The sequence below is a fragment of the Babylonia areolata genome, chromosome 13 (assembly GCF_041734735.1).
Source record: "Babylonia areolata isolate BAREFJ2019XMU chromosome 13, ASM4173473v1, whole genome shotgun sequence".
Taxonomy (NCBI): Eukaryota; Metazoa; Mollusca; class Gastropoda; order Neogastropoda; family Buccinidae; genus Babylonia; species Babylonia areolata.
Window position 1 is genome coordinate 6,565,792 of NC_134888.1, and position 22,500 is coordinate 6,588,291.

General features: G+C 44.5%; 1 protein-coding gene across 1 annotated transcript in view; it reads right to left on the reverse strand.

Moving 5' to 3' along the window:
* Nucleotides 1-22,500, reverse strand: part of LOC143289323 (sodium-coupled monocarboxylate transporter 1-like) — a 59,094-nt gene that overhangs the window by 23,057 nt on the left and 13,537 nt on the right. Inside the window, exons 9-17 of the mRNA XM_076598323.1 lie at nucleotides 19,461-19,596; nucleotides 17,013-17,101; nucleotides 15,724-15,836; nucleotides 14,458-14,528; nucleotides 12,312-12,398; nucleotides 8,992-9,344; nucleotides 5,817-5,917; nucleotides 4,779-4,903; nucleotides 3,172-3,636 (exon numbers count right to left, since the gene is read on the reverse strand). Coding sequence (XP_076454438.1) covers nucleotides 3,172-3,636; nucleotides 4,779-4,903; nucleotides 5,817-5,917; nucleotides 8,992-9,344; nucleotides 12,312-12,398; nucleotides 14,458-14,528; nucleotides 15,724-15,836; nucleotides 17,013-17,101; nucleotides 19,461-19,596 — 1,540 coding nt within the window. The remainder of the gene's footprint in view (nucleotides 1-3,171; nucleotides 3,637-4,778; nucleotides 4,904-5,816; nucleotides 5,918-8,991; nucleotides 9,345-12,311; nucleotides 12,399-14,457; nucleotides 14,529-15,723; nucleotides 15,837-17,012; nucleotides 17,102-19,460; nucleotides 19,597-22,500) is intronic.

The following is a 22,500-nucleotide window of genomic DNA, read 5'->3' on the forward strand; positions in this document are numbered from 1 at the left end:
AATGTTGACTTGAATGTAGGAGGGATTGTGTCCCTTTAGTGTCGTGTCTTCAGCAACCACGTTCACTGACTTTTGTAGGGTGGAGGGAGGGGGAGAGAAGGAGAGGCCAGGCGGAGAAAAAGACAAGGGTGGGTGTGGGTGGAGGAAGGGGGTGGAATAGGGAAAAAGGGACGCGCACGCGCGACTGACGTGTGTGTGTGTATGTGTGTGTGTGTGTGTGTGTGTGCGCGCGCGCGTGTCTGTGTGCGTGCGTGTGTGTTTCTGAGTTTGTTCCTTTGTGTGAGCGCGCGCGCGCGCGTGCGTGTGTGTGTGTGTGTGTGTGTGCACGGGCGCGTGTGTGTCTATATATGCGTTTGCGAATGAGAGAGAGAGAGAGAGAGAGAGGGAAGGAGGGAGGGGGTGAGATTAAGGACACACACACGCACATACATCTTGATACAGGCGTTTATTATTCACCTAATGATTACTCTCTCTCTATCTCCATCTCTCTATCCCCTTTTCTGAAAATCTCTCCCTCCCCCTCACTCTCACGCATGCACACAAACAGCCGCCCCCGCCCCCTCACCCCCGGCCACCCACACACAGTCCTTCGATCTCCCTATATCTCACTTTCATTCACATTAGAAATGATTGTTCTCATACACCTAATCATCTTTGTGTAGGTATATACACATTGCTAGATATCAGTTTCACCTGTCATACCAAGCATGGTTTCAGTGGAGCATATGTCTCACACATAGACAAAAAGAAACAATAGATATGAACGTCATAAACAACGAGTGCACTTGAATAGATAGGAACATTGATAATGAAAACAATGTTGAATGATAAGATTATACAACAAAACAACTGACTTGCTGACCAAAGAAAGTAACAAAACGTGTGTGTGTGTGTGTGTGTGTGTGTGTGTGTGTGTGTGTGGTGGTGGTGCGTGCGTGCGCGTGTGTGTGTGTGTGTCTACTGATGTATGTATGTACGCACATAATATAATATTTTATTTTGCTTCGACATATCACTCTAACTTTCCTCTTCTCTCTCCTCGTCTTCCGAGATCTCTAACAAATACATTATAATTAATTGATTTATCGAATAAATAAAGGGAATTAACTTTTTAGTCTCAACATATCGCATTAACTTCCCCTTCCTCTCACAAGCCTCCCAGTAAATAATCCCCCTTGATCCAGACACCGAATCCGGATCACAAAAATAGATCTGACCGTTTGACCGATTCTGGGCTAACAGCCAGCATGTCCACAAAATGTCAGGAAAATCCGTCCACAACTTTGAATCTTTAAAAATACTTTTTCAATATTCCTGTTGAATGAAAACAAGTCGTAGTGATGTCGACAGAAAAGACCCCCCCCCCCTCTCCCTTCCCAGCACCCTCCTTGAAAACAGCAACAACAACAACAACATCATTGGCAACAACAACAACAACAACAACAACAAAATGTGCAGCAGCAATAGCAACAACAATAGCAACACTAGTGACAACAACAAAGATAAAAGCAGCTACAGCAGCAACAACAATAACAATCACAACATCATTGACAACAGCAGCAACAACAATAACAATCACAACATCATTGACAACAGCAGCAACAACAGAAAAGAAACAAAACAAAACAAAACAAAACAAAACAAAAACCACCACCACCACCAACTACAACAACGAAACAACCACCAAAGAAACAAAACAACAACAGCAACAGCAACAGTAACAGCAAGAGCAATAACTGCATCAGTGACAACAACAAAAACAACAACAACAACAACAGCTACAAGAATAAAAATAACATCATCATCAGTGACAACAGCAACAACATCAGTAACAACAAGACCTACAACAACAATAATAACAACAACAGCAAACACCACCACAATAATAACAACAACAGCAAACACCACCACCACCACCACCACCACCAACAACAACGACCTAGAGGTGACGCGTCCGCCTAGGAAGCGAGAGAATCTGAGCGCGCTGGTTCGAATCACGGCTCAGCCGCCGATATTTTCTCCCCTTCCACTAGACCTCGAGTGTTGGGCTGGACGCTAGTCATTCGGATGAGACGATAAACCGAGGTCCCATGTGCAGCACGCACTTAGCGCACGTAAAAGAACCCACGGCAACAAAAGGGTTGTTCCTGGCAAAATTCTGCTGAAAAATCCACGTCAATAGGAAAAACAAATAAAACTACACGCAGGAAAAATACCAAAAAAAAATGGGGTGGCGCTGTAGCATAGCGACGCGCTCTCCCTGGGGGGAGAACAGCCCGAATTTCACACAGAGAAATCTGTTGTGATAAAAAGAAATACAAAATACAACAACAACAACAACAGCAAGAACTACAACAACAAACCAGCCTCAATAACAGCAAGAAACAAGTACTGCGACAACATAACAACAAAAAAAACAACAACAGCAACAACACAACAAAAAACAAAAGCAAATACATGAATAACAACAACAACAACCACAACAACCACCACAACAGGAAAGTATAACTGACTTGCTGTACAGAAAAAAAGAACACTGTGCTAAGTGCATTCTGGGTCAATGCCCTCTCACTTCTGGTATGTATACAGTGTACAATGCTCTATCTCTTGCATGCTATGCCTTTCTTTTTTTCTTTTTTTTTCCTTTTTCTTTTCTTCCTCAAAAATTTATGTCTTAATTAATAACTCTCTCCATGCGAACGGCGAAAGAGACGACGTGAACAGCCTTTTCACGCCAATTACCATCATCAAAATATTGCAAGCGGAAGGCTCTTATGCTGAAGAGGTGAATGGTTGACAAAGATACCACAATTCTGACGACGGAAGCTAAAGGTTGGGTCATTCAGACACCCACTGGACATCTGAAGGGTCTGTGTAGAGGAGAAGAGAGGACTGGCCGTATTGAGTGAGTTAAGTATGTCTTGACCAAACAGTTGGTGTAAACTATTCTGAGCACAACACACCAAATGTTACTTATATTTGTATTATGTGAAATATGTAACATTTTCATGTGGGTCCTCACAGGTTTTCCTGAAATAAAACCGTCTTGTCTTGTCTTGTCTAAATACTGAAGACAACCCCCACTAACCCCCCCCCCCCCCCCGCCCCCACGCCCTACCCCATCCCACCACCCTCTCCTCCACCCCCCTCTTTTCAATCAATCAATCAAACTTGGCCTGAACTGTTGTCCTCTTGCAGGAGCCTCGTTTCTGGAGAATCCGCACTCTCCTCCTCCTCTCCCTCCCCCTCCTTTTCTCCCCCCCCTTCCTCCCCCCTATCCCCCACCCCCTCTCCGCCCCCTATCTCCTCCCTCTTTCCCTCACCATCGCCATCTTTAGTGGACGCGTCACCACCGCCACTGACGTCACCGTTCCCGCAGTCGCCGTCTGAGTGAACGACGGAAGCGACGCCATTGTTCTGGGGCTCCTCGGGGGCTGCTTGCTTGTGATTGGCTGCGCCGCGTTTGACGTCATTTCCGGTGGCGGGCAAAGTCTCGGACAGCTCGGTGACTAGCGTGGCGGTGGCGGTGGTGGGGGCGTCCTCTTTGGCGGCGGAATCTTTGACGGGGTCTTGTGGAGGGGCGATGACAAACTCTGTGTCCAGGTAGAGTTCATGGGCTGGGGGTAGGTCGTCATTCTGTGGAGTTAGAAATAAATAGATAAATAAACTGATGCATCTATCTAGGCAAGTAGCCAGCCCAACCACCCAGCCAATGAATCGATAGTCCTCTCTTCTGTCCCTTCCCAAATCTTCCTCCTTTCTCCATCTTAAAAAAAAAAAAAAAAAAAAGTCGTTTATTTCAATTCCTCCTTTTCTTATCCACCCATTACTCAGTTCCTGTATTCGTTCATCAACACACGTTTCTCTTGTGGTTGTTCTACAGACAGACGGGCGCAATAGCCGAGTGGTTAAAGCATTGGACTTTCAATCTGTGGGTCCCGGGTTCGAATCACGGTGACGGCGCCTGGTGGGTAAAGGATGGAGATTTTTACGACCTCCGAGGTCAACGTATGTGCAGACTTGCTAGTGCCTGAACCCCCTTCGTGTGTATACGCAAGCAGAAGATCAAATACGCACGTTAAAGATCCTGTAATCCATGTCAGTGTTCGGTGAGTTATGGAAACAAGAACATATCCAGCATGCACACCCCCGAAAGCGGAGTATGGCTGCCTACATGGCAGGGTAAAAACGGTCATACACGTAAAAGCCCACTCGCGGATATGCGAGTGAACGTGGGAGTTGCAGCCCACGAACGCAGAAGAAGAAGAAGAAGAAGTTCTACAGACAGAGGCACCTTCATCTGATTGGACAGGACACAGCACAAAAATGTCATGAAAACATAGCAGTAAAGCTTAGGGAAGGGTTTACTATCATCCAAATGGTTCTTTTTCATTTATTTGTTACTCTGTTTGTGTCTTCAGAACAATGCATTATCTTACCGAATCTTTTCTTTGATGTGATGATTGAAATGTAGGTATACATAGCATTGAAGGAAATATGCACTGGGGTTTTCATTATTTATATTTCGTTCGTGTATTGAAATGTTAATTTTCTTTCTAGAATGTCTTCCTTTCTCATGATGGTTGATGTTCGCGAGGTGATGAGGGAAAGGTGTGCCGGTTACTCTGTCGCTTGTTTTCACTTCACTTTGTTGTTTGTTGACGAACGTTTGAATGAGCTTAAAGAAAAAAAAAATCCATGTGTTTTAACCGTCTGAAGAAGACAATACAACATTTTTTGAACTGAACCGAACTTGCACTGAAACAAACAGCCCTTACCTTGACGGAGGAATAGTCATCAGCACACCGGAACAGCTTCAGAACACACTCAGGCAGACAGCAGCAAAGGTTATCACATAACGAGATGAGGTAGCGAGGGTGAACCTCCCCCTTCTTGTTTCCCCCTGGAGAAAAAAAAATAAAACATATAAAAAAACCCCACCCAAAACAAACAAAAAAACAAACAAAAAAAACCCCAACAAAAACGGATGGTGGGTGGGGGTGGGGGTGGAACGGAGGATTTAGAACAACAAAAACAACAATAATGATCACAATTTATCGCAAAACGAGATGAGATTGCAAGGGTGGACCCCTTCCTCTTGTTGCCCCGCCGATTAAAAACAAAGGGGCAGGGAAGATGCGAATGAACTGGCGGCAGACAATGGAGACAAACCTCAGACACGTGGACAGACGATGGGGTGACACCAGCAAACAGTGGAGAGAGAGACTTCAGACACGTCCACAGACGATGGGGTGACATCAACAAACAGTGGAGAGAGGCCTCAGACGTGTCGACAGACGATGGGGTGACATCAACAAACAGTGGAGAGAGGCCTCAGACGTGTTGACAGACGATGGGGTGACACCAGCAAACAATGGAGAGAGACCTCAGACATGTCGACAGACGATGGCGTGACACCAGCAAACAATGGAGAGAGACCTCAGACATGTCGACAGACGATGGGGTGACACCAGCAAACAATGGAGAGAGACCTCAGACATGTCGACAGACAATGGGGTGACACTGGCTCAGGACCGTACAGGAGTATGGAAAGCACGAACGTACGCACTAATACACAATGACAAACACATACACAAATGTGCCCTCTCTCTCTCTCCACCTCCCTCTCTCAAACACACCACACGCACACACACACACACACAATGTGCTCAAACACACACACACACACACACACGCCTACACACACACACACACACACACACAACCAACTACCCACCCAACTAAACAACAAACAAACCCCCCCAACCCCGTCCCCCACAATCACCCCGAGACACGCCCCTTTCCCCCTGACGTACCGGTGAGGACACTGAAGAGGGATCCGAAGATGAGGGTGACGAAGATGCCCACAGGGGCCAGCCACATGTAGGACAGCGTGTACATGGCATCGATCCCCAGACTGCACACACACACACAGTGACACACACAGTGATACAGACACACAGTGATACACACACACAGTGACACACACACACAGTGACACACAACGACACAGGCTACACACACAGTGACACACAACGACACAGGCTACACACACAGTGACACACAACGACACAGGCTACACACACAGTGACACACACAGTGATACAGACACAGTGACTTACAGTGACGCACACTAACATAGTGACACACACAGTGACACATACACATAGTGACACACACAGTGATAAACACACACACACACACACACACACACACACACACTGCGAAACACACATTGTGGCACACACACAACAACACACACACAGTGACATAGACTGCACACACAGTGACACAGACTGCACACACAGTGACACAGACTGCACACACACACAGTGACACAGACTGCACACACACACAGTGACACAGACTGCACACACACACAGTGACACAGACTGCACACACACACAGTGACACAGACTGCACACACACACAGTGACACAGACTGCACACACACACACACACAGTGACACAGACTGCACACACACACACACACAGTGACACAGACTGCACACACAGTGACACAGACTGCACACACACAGTGACACAGACTGCACACACACACACACACAGTGACACAGACTGCACACACACACACAGTGACACAGACTGCACACACACACAGTGACACAGACTGCACACACACACAGTGACACAGACTGCACACACACACAGTGACACAGACTGCACACACACACACACACAGTGACACAGACTGCACACACACACACACACAGTGACACAGACTGCACACACACACAGTGACACAGACTGCACACACTCACAGTGACACAGACTGCACACACAGTGATACAGACTCCACACACAGTGACACAGACTGCACACACACACACACAGTGACACAGACTGCACACACACACAGTGACACAGACTGCACACACACACACAGTGACACAGACTGCACACACACACAGTGACACAGACTGCACACACACACAGTGACACAGACTGCACACACACACACACACAGTGACACAGACTGCACACACACACAGTGACACAGACTGCACACACACACACACACAGTGACACAGACTGCACACACACACAGTGACACAGACTGCACACACACACAGTGACACAGACTGCACACACACACACACACAGTGACACAGACTGCACACACACACACACACAGTGACACAGACTGCACACACACACAGTGACACAGACTGCACACACACACACACACAGTGACACAGACTGCACACACACACACACACAGTGACACAGACTGCACACACACACAGTGACACAGACTGCACACACACACAGTGACACAGACTGCACACACACACACACACAGTGACACAGACTGCACACACACACACACACAGTGACACAGACTGCACACACACACAGTGACACAGACTGCACACACTCACAGTGACACAGACTGCACACACAGTGATACAGACTGCACACACAGTGACACAGACTGCACACACACACACACAGTGACACAGACTGCACACACACACAGTGACACAGACTGCACACACACACACACAGTGATACAGACTGCACACACAGTGACACAGACTGCACACACACACACACAGTGACACAGACTGCACACACAGTGACACAGACTGCACATACAGTGACACAGACTGCACACACACACACACAGTGACACAAACTGCACACACAGTGACACAGACTGCACACACACACACACAGTGACACAGACTGCACACACAGTGACACAGACTGCACACACACACACACAGTGACACAGACTGCACACACAGTGACACAGACTGCACACACACACAGTGACACAGACTGCACACACACAGTGACACAGACTGCACACAGTGACACAGACTGCACACACACAGAGTGACACAGACTGCACACACACACACAGTGACACAGACTGCACACACACACAGTGACACAGACTGCACACACACAGTGGCACACACACAGTGACACAGGCTAAACACACAGAGTGACACAGACTGCACACACAGTGACACAGACTGCACACACAGTGACACAGACTGCACACACACACACACAGAGTGACACAGACTGCACACACTCACACAGTGACACAGACTGCACACACACAGTGACATACACGACGAGCTGGGGCATCAACAAAGCGACAGCTGTGTCACCTATGGTTTCTCCACTGCCACGGGAATTCATCAACAGGCCAACAGCAAAGTGAGACCTGTATGACCAATGGTTTTCCCGCCGCAATGGGGAAATCCTTTACAGCTTTGTCTTTTTGTGAAATGGACCATGACTCTCAAACTAGGAGGCAAAATTGCACTGACTCTTTGTGCTGCAGCCTTGGGGGCTAGCTGGCCTTTAGGGACCATCCCATCGCCGACTGTCCTAAAACCCCTCTTGGCCGAGAGAGTGGGAGTGTACCTTGGGAAAGATACTCCCAACTGGAATCAAATTCTGGCCCAGATAGTCGGGACATCAGCTGTGTGCGAACGTGCGTGCGTGTACGCGTGCGTGCGAGCGTGTGTGTGCATGACTGAAGACTGATTGAATGACACAGGAAATGAATGATGAGCGCCTAAGGCCGCTAAACAACCGGCTCTACCCAGATAGGGCAGTCTGTTGTGCGAATGACTCCGTGTTTGCAAAGCGCTCAGAGGTTGGTGTGTGACCGAGGATATAATAGACGCGCTATGGAAGTGATAAGAAACTCTAGGGAGAGCTGGACAGTACAAGGTCTTCAGAGAAGAAGCCCCCCTCAGTTACGTGTTTCGGCCCTCAACTCCTTACACTCTAAGGGGGCTGGGCCGCACCCAGGTCATGACTTTAGGGTGTCCCTCTATTGCCGCCCTTTTTTTTTTTGACCAACCTGGTCCTCAGCAATATTTAAAAAAAACCCACAAAAAAACAACCCCCCATCCCCAACCCGAACCCCCCTCCCCCCAAAAAAAACAAGAAGAAGAAGAAAAAACCCAAAAAAAACAAAAAACCAAACCAAAACCAACTCACGATTCACTCTCTGGCACAGCCTGGGCAGTCGTCGATTCCAGAAGGGAGGACGAAGCAGCACTGGTAGAGGTGTAGTAGTCGTAGAAATCTGCACCGTCGAACTGGAACCCGTAAACGCTGTCGAAATCATAGTGCGACTCGTTGTACATGGCGACGGTGGCGTTGCCATAGTAACTAGGGGAGGTGGTGAAAGGGGTGGTGGTGAGGAGGAGGGAGGCGTTGACATCGGCCCAGCACTTGTCGGTGGTCGCCAGGGGCAACCAGGGCGTCTTCTTGACCTTCTTGGAGAAGACGCTCCCCATGGACAGCCAGGCGGAGAAGGCGAGAGAGATGAGGGCCCCAACCAGAGCCCCCTGTGTGGACAACACACATCGTTTTGTTATCCCTGTGTAACAGGAAATGATTGTGTACAGAACACACATCGTTTTGTTATCTCTGTGTAACAGGAAAATGATTGTGGACAGAACACACATCGTTTTGTTATCCCTGTGTCACAGGAAATGATTGTGGACAGAACACACATCGTTTTGTTATCCCTGTGTCACAGGAAAATGATTGTGTACAGAACACACATCGTTTTGTTATCCCTGTGTGACAGGAAAATGATTGTGTACAGAACACACATCGTTTTGTTATCTCTGTGTAACAGGAAAATGATTGTGGACAGAACACACATCGTTTTGTTATCTCTGTGTAACAGGAAAATGATTGTGGACAGAACACACATCGTTTTGTTATCCCTGTGTAACAGGAAAATGATTGTGTACAGAACACACATCGTTTTGTTATCCCTGTGTGACAGGAAAATGATTGTGTACAGAACACACATAGTTTTGCTATCCCTGTGTAACAGGAAATGATTGTGGACAGAACACACATCGTTTTGCTATCCCTGTGTAACAGGAAATGATTGTATACAGAACACACATCGTTTTGTTATCCCTGTGTGACAGGAAAATGATTGTGGACAGAACACACATCGTTTTGTTATCCCTGTGTGACAGGAAAATGATTGTGTACAGAACACACATCGTTTTGTTATCCCTGTGTCACAGGAAAATGATTGTGTACAGAACACACATCGTTTTGTTATCCCTGTGTAACAGGAAAATGATTGTGGACAGAACACACATCGTTTTGTTATCTCTGTGTAACAGGAAAATGATTGTGGACAGAACACACATCGTTTTGTTATCCCTGTGTAACAGGAAAATGATTGTGTACAGAACACACATCGTTTTGTTATCCCTGTGTAACAGGAAAATGATTGTGGACAGAACACACATCGTTTTGTTATCCCTGTGTAACAGGAAAATGATTGTGTACAGAACGCACATCGTTTTGTTATCCCTGTGTAACAGGTAAATGATTGTGTACAGAACACAGAACATGTTATCCCTGTGTGACAGGTAAATGATTGTGTACAGAACACACAGCATTTTGTTATCCCTGTGTGACAGGTAAATGATTGTGTACAGAACACACAACGTTTTGTTATCCCTGTGTAACAGGAAACTGATTGTGTACAGAACACAGAACATGTTATCCCTGTGTGACAGGGAAATGATTGTGTACAGAACACAGAACATGTTATCCCTGTGTAACAGGAAAATCTCTTCTTCGTTCGTGGGCTGCAACTCCCACGTTCACTTGTATGTACTCGAGGGAGCTTTTACGTGTATGCCCGTTTTTTTTTTTTGGTTTTTTTTTTATCCCGCCATGTAGGCAGCCATACTCCGTTTTCGATTTGTGTGCATGCTGGGTATGTTCTTGTTTCCATAACCCACTGAACGCCGACATGGATAACAGGATCTTTAACGTGTTTGATCTTCTGCTTGCGTATACACACGAAGGGGGTTCAGGCACAGGCAGGTCTGCACATTATGTTGACCTGGGAGATCTGAAATTCTCCACCCTTTACCCAGCGGGCGCAGTTACCTAGATTCGAACCCGGGACCCTCAGATTGAAAGTCCAATGCTTTAACCTCTCGGCTATCGCGCCCATCTAACAGGAAAATAAATCGTCCCTTTATGTGTACAGAACACAACAGAACATGTTATCCATATGCAACCAGAAAATAATATGTCCCCATGTGGGTACACATGATATTATCCTCTATGTGAACACAGCACAAAACATGTTATCATCCATCTGTAACAGGAAAATAATTTGTCCCTCTATGTGTACACAACACAAAACATGTTATTATTCCTATATAACCAGGAAAATATTTTGTCCCTGTATGTTTAAGAAAACGTAATACTTTATTATCCCTACACAAGAGAAATTTTTTTTTGTGCATTTCTTTTGTATTTGTTTTTATCACAACAGATTTCTCTGTGTGAAATTCGGGCTGCTCTCCCCAGGGAGAGCGCGTCGCTATACTACAGCGCCACTTTGTGTGTGTGTGTGTGTGTGTGTGTGTGTGTGTGTGTGTGTGTGTTTTTTTCCTGCGTGCAGTTTTATTTGTTTTTCCTACCGAAGTGGATTTTTTTATACAGAATTTTGGCAGGAGCAACCCTTTTGTTGCCGTGGGTTCTTTTACGTGCGCTAAGTGCATGCTAGCACACGGGACCTCGGTTTATCGTCTCATCCGAATGACTAGCGTCCAGACCACCACTCAAAGTCTAGTGGAGGGGGAGAAAATATCGGCGGCTGAGCCGTGATTCGAACCAGCGCGCTCAGATTCTCTCGCTTCCTAGGCGGACGCGTTACCTCTAGGCCCTCACTCCACTTAATTTGTTTCTCCCTGCTTGTTCAAAAAACACACAATACTGTATCATCCCTATAAGAAAAAAAACACATAATACTGTATCATCCCTATAAGGAAAAAAACACACAATACTGTATCATCCCTATAAGAAAAAAACACACAATACTTTATCATCCCTATAAGAAAAAAACACAATACTTTATCATCCCTATAAGAAAAAAACACACAATACTTTATCATCCCTATAAGAAAAACACACACAATACTTTATCATCCCTATAAGAAAAAAACACACAAGACTGTATTATCCCTATAAGAAAAAAACACAATACTTTATCATCCCTATAAGAAAAAAACACACAATACTGTATCATCCCTATAAGAAAAAAACACACAATACTGTATCATCCCTATAAGAAAAAAACACACAATACTTTATCATCCCTATAAGAAAAAAACACACAATACTTTATCATCCCTATAAGAAAAAAAACACACAATACTTTATCACCCCCCTAAATCCCCAACCAGCCCCAGTTATCAGCCAGCCCTCCCCCAGGCCCCCCAGTGAAGACGGCCCCGCCCCGCACCGCACTGCCCACCCACCTTGGAGTTGGCCCAGGGACAGAAGCTGCCCAACAGGAAGAGACCTGTCAGAGGCCCGTTGAAGGCCGCCAGCAGACTGGCTGTGATCTGCACACAGGTCGTGTGGCGCTGTGTTGCGTTGTTGTGTGGTGTCACGACTGATGATGACGCTAATAATAATTATAATAACGCTGTTGGAGTCTCCCGTCGGACCGACGGATGAAGCAGGCTTATCTGTCGGTGTGTGTCCTCATATAGGAGAAGAGGCCGATTATCCGGAAATTATCGTGGTTGCCTGACCAGCACAGGTGAGTTTTTTTTTTTTTTTTTTAGTGAGGAGGAGTTATGCAGTCCCTTCCCCACTCTCTCGCCTACCGACGCTCACAGTCCCACATGTGCAGATACTTCCCCGTGTAGGATGGCCTCGGCAGCTGCAGGTTTTTTTCTTCGGAGCTCCGTCTCCTATGAGGACTTCCAGCAAAGGATAAGAGCTCCCCCTGCCCTTTGGTCATCCTCTTCCGCCTTCACAGCCGTTGGGAAAGGTTTCCTCCTCCGCCTGGTCCGTCGTTGGGAGACTTCACATGCGGCAGGTAGTACTGGGTTACATGATACCAGTAGCAAGGGCTATGCCCCTGACCTGACCCACAATAACGCTACTACTACTACTACTACTACTACTACTGCTGCTGCTGCTGCTGCTGCTACTGCTACTACTAACAACGATGATAATGATAATAATGTAGCAAACAAACATACAAAGAAATACAAGCAGTGAACAAGGACAGACTCTCCCTTTAGTAAGTGTTCCGCTACTCAGAAAACAGAAAGAATTGATATTCAAGTGAATAGATAGATAGATAGATAGACAGACAGACAGGTACATAAATATGTAGACAGATAAAATGACAGATAGATACACACACACACACACACACACACACGCACACACACACACACAGATATATAGATAGACATATTATATATATATATATATATATATATATATAGATAGATAGATAGATAGATAGGTATATAGATATAAATATATATATATATATATAGATATATATATATATATATTGATAGATAGACATATAGATATAATATATATATATATATTGATAGATAGACATATAGATGTAGACATAAAGAAAAAAACCCCAAACAAACGAATAAATAGATAAACAAACCAACTAAACCAACCAACAAACAAGCAAACACACAAACAAACAAACAAAACAAATACAAACAAAGAAGCAAAATGATAAATGAATAAATAAATAAATAAATAAATGAGTGCACGACCAGACACCTCACCTGTGTGTAAGAGTTCCCGAACCAGAAAAAGAATGAATGAATTTTGAAGTTATTGTATCGATAGATAGATAGAGAGATAGAGAGAGATATAGACAGACAGACATAATAATGGATACAGAGATAGACATATAGAAAGACAGATAAATAGGTAGGTAGGTAGGCAGAAATATAGAAGAATATGTGAGTAGACAGATAGACAGACAGAGGGGAGGGGGCGAGAAAGAGTGAGGGAGAAAGAGAGGGGGCAAGGGAGAGAGGGAGGGATGGAGAGATGGAGGGAGGAAAAGAGAGAGGGGGAGGGAGACAGATAGATAGATAGATAGATAGATAGATGGATAAAATAATGGATAGACAGACAGGCAAGGAGAAAAACAGATAGAACGAAAGAAGAGTAAGAAAGAAATAAAGACAGACAGACAGCGATATACTGAGAGATAAACAAACAAACAATAGATAGATAAATAAATAAATGAATGAATGAATGAACGAATAGATAAATAGATAGATAAATAAACAGATAAACGAATAAATGAATAATAAATAAATAAATGAATAAATAATTAAATGAATAAATGAAAGAATGAATACATAAATAAACGAATGAATAAACAAATAGGCAAACAAACAATCAAATAACTCATCGAATAAAAGCAATGAATAATAAATGAACGAATGAGTGAACAAACAAACAACCAAATAACTTATTGAATCAAAAAACAATGAACAACAGACGAATAATTGAATGAATAGATAAACAAAAAAACAAACAATCATAATAGGTGAATGAATAAAAAAAATATTAAACAAATAAAACAGCTAAAACAAACAACGGCAGGGCAGGACAGCCGACCTGTGTGAGTGTCCCTCCGACCAGGGATACAAGGATGGCCACTCCACAGCCACACAGTCCGAACAGCACCACTGGAACACACACACACACACACACACACACACAAAAACATAACAACGCATAGACCTCCCCACCACCAACCACACACACACACAAATACACAAAGACACAAACACTCACACACACACACACACATACAAGAACACACACACATCGACACACATAGATACACACATACACACAAACTCCCCCACACACAGACACACACATAAACGCACACACTGAGACATACTCAAATCGACACATTCATACACAAATGCATACACACAAATGCGCACGCACACACGCGCGCAAACACACACACACGCACATACCCCCCACACAAGTGCCACGTACAATCATGGCATTGATAGTTATTTGTGTGTGTGTGTGTGTGTGTCTGTGTGCATGTGCGCGCGCGCTCCTCCGTTCCCCCCCCCCCCCCCCCCCACAGCCCCCCTCCGCCGATCACACCCACACATACACGCACCCCTACCCCCACACACCCACCCACACATACACGCAACCCTACCCCCACACACCCACCCACACATACACGCAACCCTACCCCCATACACCCACTCACACATACACGCACCCCTACCCCCACACACCCACCCACACATACACGCACCCCTACCCCCATACACCCACCCACACATACACGCACCCCCACGCCCCACACACCAACACCGCACCCCTACCCCAAACCCACCCACCTGCACATACACGCACCCTCACCTCACCCCAACACATACACGCACACCCTCCTCACCCCACACCCACCCACCCACCCGCACATATATGAACGCGTACTCCCCTCCCACTACCCCACCCACACATACACGCACACCTTCCCCACCCACCCACATATACACGCACACCCACGCCCCACACACCAACACCGCACCCCTACCCCAAACCCACCCACCTGCACATACACGCACCCTCACCCCACCCCAACACATGCACGCACACCCTCCTCAACCCATACCCACCCACCCACCCGCACATACATGAACCCCTACTCCCCTCCCACTACCCCACCCACACATACACGCACACCTTCCCCACCCACCCACACATACACGCACACCCATTAACACCACCCACACCCACTCCACATACCCACACCATACACGCACCTCCACCTTACCCACCCACAACATACACCCCCTGCCACCCCCACACCCACAGGAGAGACACGGAAAGCTGTTGAGCACTGACCACAGGTCTTGGCGATGACCGTGGCTTTGAACTCAGACACCTCGCCGATGCGGGGTTTGAGGAAGTCCGTCCACATCAGAGCCGACAGGCTGCTCAGACCGGACGACAACGTGCTGCACACACCCCCATACCCCCCCACCCCATCCCACAGGAACCAATCAACCAACCAACCAACCAACCAGCTGACTAACCGACTCACTCACTCACACAGTAACTCAATGATTCACTGAAGTAATCAAGTTCACACAGTTACTCTCGCTGAATCAATCAATCGCTCACTTTCCGACTGACTGACTCACTTATTCATTCAATTATTGATTAATAACTCACTCACTCTTCCACTGAATTAATAACTCACTCGCTCTTCCACTGAATTAATAACTCACTCTTCCACTGAATTAATAACTCACTCACTCCTCCACTGAATTAATAACTCACTCACGCTTCCACTGACTCACTGACTGAGATAACCGAAAATTATAAAACACACACGCGCACACACAAATATTCAAGCACACGCACTAAGATTCAGACAAATAAACACACACACATGCAAAAACAAAAACAAACAAGAGAGGCAAGGCCTTCAAGACTCACTTGTGATACACTTAAAAAAAAATCCAAGTTTTTTATGTATTGAGCATAACTTCAAAATGTAATGTTTAAGATGAGAAAGATCAGTTTAAAGCAAATTAAGTCCCCTAGCATTAATTACAGAGTAATTTCCTTTTTTTTTTACTATCTGCACCAAAACGTTTGCAAAATAAATAAAACTTCCATGCTTAGCAAAAGAATTTCCTGTTTGAACAAAAAAATGAAAAAAATGACTGCTCTAGTTGTTGGGTCAGAATATCAGATCAAAGTGCCAAGTTTAGAGAATACAAAAAATATAAATATAACAGTAAATGCAGTTTGCATATAATTAGGCTTCATTCTTTATTTTTTTGTGCCCATCCCAGAGGTGCAATATTGTTTTAAACAAGATGACTGGAAAGAACTGAATTTTTCCTATTTTTATGCCAAATTTGGTGTCAACTGACAAAGTAGTTGCAGAGAAAATGTCAATGTTAAAGTTTACCACGGACACACAAACACAGACAACCGAACACCGGGTTAAAACATAGACCACTTTGTTTACACATGTGGTCAAATAACCACACACGCAAACACACACCACACCAATATACCAACACACACACACAACACACCACACCAACACACACACCACACCAACACACACAAACACACACACACACACACCACACCAACACACACACACACGCACACACCTCAGGGATGCACTGAAGAGAGAGGCGAGGAACAGCCCTGGCATTCCTGGCAGACTTTTGAAGATGTCCATGACAGTGAAGGGAATGATCTGAAACAAGCACATAGTTTCGGTTACACAGTCTTAAGGAGTTGTCAAGGTGTACAACCAAATAGTTTCAGTTACACAGTCTTAAGGAGTTGTCAAGGCGTACAACCAAATAGTTTCAGTTACACAGTCTTAAGGAGTTGTCAAGGTGTACAACCAAATAGTTTCAGTTACAGTCTTAAGGAGTTGTCAAGGCGTACAACCAAATAGTTTCAGTTAGTCTTAAGGAGTTGTCAAGGCGTACAACCAAACAGCTTCAGACACAGTCTTAAGGAGTTGTCAAGGCGTACAACCAAATAGTTTCAGTTACAGTCTTAAGGAGTTGTCAAGGTGTACAACCAAATAGTTTCAGTTACAGTGTTAAGGAGTTGTCAAGGCGTAAGGTGTACAACCAAATAGTTTCAGTTAGTCTTAAGGAGTTGTCAAGGCTAACCAAATAGTTTCAATTACAGTCTTAAGGAGTTGTCAAGGCGTACAACTAAATAGTTTCAGTCACAGTCTTAAGGAGTTGTCAAGGCGTACAACCAAATAGTTTGTTAGTCTTAAGGAGTTGTCAAGAATTACAACCAAACAGTTTCAGTCACAGTCTTAAGGAGTTGTCAAGGTGTACAACCAAATAGTTTCAGTCAGTCTTAAGGCGTTGTCAAGGTGTACAACCAAATAGTTTCAGTTACAGTCTTAAGGAGTTTTCAAGGCGTACAACCAAATAGTTTCAGTTAGTCTTAAGGAGTTGTCAAGGTGTACAACCAAATAGTTTCAGTCAGTCTTAAGGAGTTGTCAAGGCGTACAATCAAATAGTTTCAGTTACAGTCTTAAGGAGTTGTCAAGGTGTACAACCAAATAGTTTGTTAGTCTTAAGGAGTTGTCAAGGCGTACAACCAAATAGTTTCAGTTACAGTCTTAAGGAGTTGTCAAGGTGTACAACCAAATAGTTTCAGTTAGTCTTAAGGAGTTGTCAAGGCGTACAACCAAATAGTTTCAGTTAGTCTTAAGGAGTTGTCAAGGCATACAACCAAATAGTTTCAGTTACAGTCTTATGGAGTTGTCAAGGTGTACAACCAAATAGTTTCAGTCAGTCTTAAGGAGTTGTCGAGGCGTACGACCAAATAGTTTCAGTCACAGTCTTAAGGAGTTGTCAAGTTGTACAACCAAATAGTTTCAGTTAGTCTTAAGGAGTTGTCAAGGCGTACAACCAAATAGTTTCAGTCAGTCTTAAGGAGTTGTCAAGGTGTACAACCAAATAGTTTCAGTCAGTCTTAAGGCCAGACACTACAGTCAAATAACGACTTTTTTTCCTCTCTCCTACTATCTCTCTTTTTTGTCTACTAGCTGTATCATCACTTGTGGATCACAAAAAAAAGTGTTCTTAGATTTCTGTGAATACCCGTTGCTATGGAAACAAATCAAAATGGCCGCCAAACAATGTATAAAAGAAATCGGGTTTGTGGTCCATGTGGTACATGCAGACAATTTTTGTTTTGTGGACTGGATGCACAATGACATTATCTTCATTTTCACGTGAGATTGTGTTGATTCTTCAATTATTGTACTTTTTAAGAATTTTTGAAATTTTGGGTATTGCGAAATCCTCAAAATTTACAATGGGTAAAAAGATTGGAACTACTATGAACTAAAACCCAGAGAATATTTTCATACATACTCGTGACAAAACTTCAATAACATGTCATAAAACAATCATGCAAAGTCTCATGGTTGTAGGTTTACTCATCATTGAACAAGTCCAAGGAGTGTTGTCAAGGCCAGAAACTTGACGACTTGCGTCGAAATTGAACAAAAAATTATTAATAAACACTTTCATGATTCAGCAAGCAATCTTCATTGGCAATGTTTTCATTGTTAAGACATCTCTACAGTGGAAAAACTTATGCATATAATAGAAGAGATGTTCAAGAATCAAAATCCACCAAAAACCCAAATTATGAAAAAATCATCATTTTGGTCTTTTTTGCACTGCCGTGTCCCCCAGGGGTTGTCAAGGCGTATAACCAAATAGTTTCAGTCGGGCCAACAACAAAGTGAGAGCTGTATCATCCATGGTTTCTGGGGGATTCATTCACAGTTTAGTCTTTTGGGAAGCACCATGACTCTCAAGCAACACAGCACAGCGCTGCAGCCTTGGGGGCAAGTTGGTCTTGGGGACCATCCCAACGCTTACTGTCCTAAAACCTTCTTGGCCGAGAGAGTGGGGATGTACCTTGGGGCAAGACACTCTCCACTATGATCAAATTCTGGCCCAGATGGACGGGACAGCAGTTACCTCCTCTGCTGTTCTGGTCATTGTGAGATATAACTGACCGTCACACACACACACACACACACACACACACACACGGATACACACCTGGTTGGGGTTGGTGATTTTCTTGGAGGCCAGAGGGTCGCAGCCCACCGTCTGGTAATAGGCGAAGGCCACGATGCCTTCGTAACAGGCCATGGTCATAGACAGCATGAAACAGGGCGCCATCACCAGTAGTACCCTGAAAGACAGTTTCAGTTTCAGTTTCAGTAGCTCAAGGAGGCGTCACTGCGCTCGGACAAAGCCATATACGCTACACCACATCTACCAAGCAGATGCCTGACCAGCAGCGTAACCCAACGCGCTTAGTCAGGCCATGAAAAAAAAGAAAAAAAAGAAAAGAAAAAGAACAACTACTACTAATAATAATATGTATAAGGCGCAAAAACTTGATGAAGTCAACTATAAGCGTACGAAAAAACAACAACCCCCCCCCCCCCCCCAAAAAAAAAAAACACACACAAAAAAACACACAAAAAACCCCCACCCCAAAACAAAAACAAAAAACTAAATAACTAAATAAAAATGATAATATAATTTAAAATAAAATAAATAAATTATAATAATGATAGTAATAATAATAAAAAAATAAAAAAAATAAATAAAAATAAATAAATAAAAAAAAACAGAAAGAAAGGAAGAAAGGAGGAAAAAGAATAACTATTATGGAGACGAAGGACGAGGAGAAAGAAAGGAGAGGAGAAGAAGTGGAATAATAGTAATACTAATAATAACAATAAGGATGATGATAGCAATGGTTATGATGATATCAATGATAATGATGATAATAATAATGATATAATATATATAAAAAAAAGTATGGAGAAGCATGAGGAAAAAGAAAGGAGGAGGAGGGAGAAGAAAAGGAGAAGTGGAACAACAACAACAACAACGACGACGACGATGATAATAATAATAACAACAACAACAATGATGTGGAGAAGGATGAGGAAAAAGAAAAAGAGGGGAATGAGAAGAAGTGGAATAATAATGATAACAACAACAACAACAACAACAATGATGATGATGATGATAGCAATTATAATGATAATACTGATAATAACAGCAATGGTAATATTTGGAAGAAGACGACGACGACGACGACGCCGGAGGAGGAGGAGGAGGAGGAGGACGACGACGACGACGACGACGACGACAACGACAACAACGACAACAACAACAACAAGAGGATTGCCTGTTGTCACCCCCGTGAAAAACGTATCCCGACCACAAATTCAGACATGAACAGACACCACCTAGACACCTCCATCCTCTCCCCTCACACACACACACAGGGATGGGACGTGGTAAAATGGGACGGGACGAAATGGGACTGGATAAAACGGGACTGGATAAAATGGGACGGGATAAGATAGGGGTGGAGTAAAATGGGACGGATAAGATGGGATGGGGTAAAATGGGACGGGATAAGATGGGATGGGGTAAAATGGGACGGGATAAGATGGGGGTGGAGTAAAATGGGACGGGATATGATGGTGTGGGGGTAAAATGGGACGGGATGAGATGGGGTGGGGGTAAAATGGGAAGGGATAAGATGGGGGTGTGGGTAAAATGGGACGGGATGGGGTGTGTGTGGGTGTAAAATGGGACGGGATAAGATGGGCGTGGAGTAAAATGGGACGGAGATAAGATGGGGTATGGGTAAAATGGGACGGGATGGGGGGAGGGGGACGGTTTTTTTGTTTTGTTTTGTTTGTTTGTTTGTTTAAATGGGACGGGATAAGATAGGCGTGGAATAAAATGGGACGGGATAAGATGGGGTATGGGTAAAATGGGACGGGATTGGGGGGTCGGGGGTCGGTTTTTTTTTTGTTTAAATGGGACGGGATAAGATGGGCGCGGAGTAAAATGGGACGGGATAAGATAGGTGTGGAATAAAATGGGACGGGATAAGATGGGCGTGGAGTAAAATGGGACGGGTTAAGATGGGGTGGAATGAGATGCCATAGAATGGAATGGGATGTAAGTAGATAGGATGGGATGAGATAGGACGGTATGGAACAGGACGAGATAGGATGGTATGATATCGGATGGTATGGAATAGGACCAGATAGGATGGGATGAGATAGGACGGTATGGAACAGGACGAGATAGGATGGTATGGAACAGGACGAGATAGGATGGGATGAGATCGGATAGTATGGAATAGGACCAGATAGGATAGGATGGAATAGGACCAGATACGACGGTATGGAACAGGACGAGATAGGATGGTATGGAATAGGACCAGATAGGATAGGATGGAACAGGACGAGATAGGATGGGATGAGATAGGATGGTATGGAATAGGACCAGATAGGATAGGATGGAATAGGACGAGATAGGATGGTATGAGATAGGATGGTATGGAATAGGACCAGATAGGATAGGATGGAACAGGACGAGATAGGATGGCATGAGATAGGATGGTATGGAATATGACCAGATAGGATAGGATGGAATAGGACGAAATAGGATGGGATGAGATAGGATGGTATGGAATAGGACCAGATAGGATGGTATGGAATACGACCAGATAGGATAGGATGGAATAGCACAAGATAGGATGGTATGAGATCGGATGGTATGGAATAGGACGAGATAGGATGGGATGAGATAGGATGGTATGGAATAGGACCAGATAGGATAGGATGAGATAGGATGGTATGGAATAGGACCAGATAGGATGGTATGGAATAGGACCAGATAGGATAGGATGGAACAGGACGAGATAGGATGGGGTGAGATAGGATGGTATGGAATAGGACCAGATAGGATAGGATGGAACAGGACGAGATAGGATGGGATGAGATAGGATGAGATGAAATAGTATGCAATGGGATGAGATAGAGTGGGATCATATAGGACGGGACGGGATAGGATGAGACAGAATGGGACGGAATAGGATTAGACAGATTGGGATGGGATATGACGGGATGGGGTGGGATAGTATGAGATAGGATGGGACTGGGCTACATGAGACAGGATGGAACTGGATAGGATGGGGATAGGGTGGGATGGCAAAAGATGGGATAGGATGGAGATGAGATAGGATGGAATGGGATAGGGTGAGATAGGATGGGAC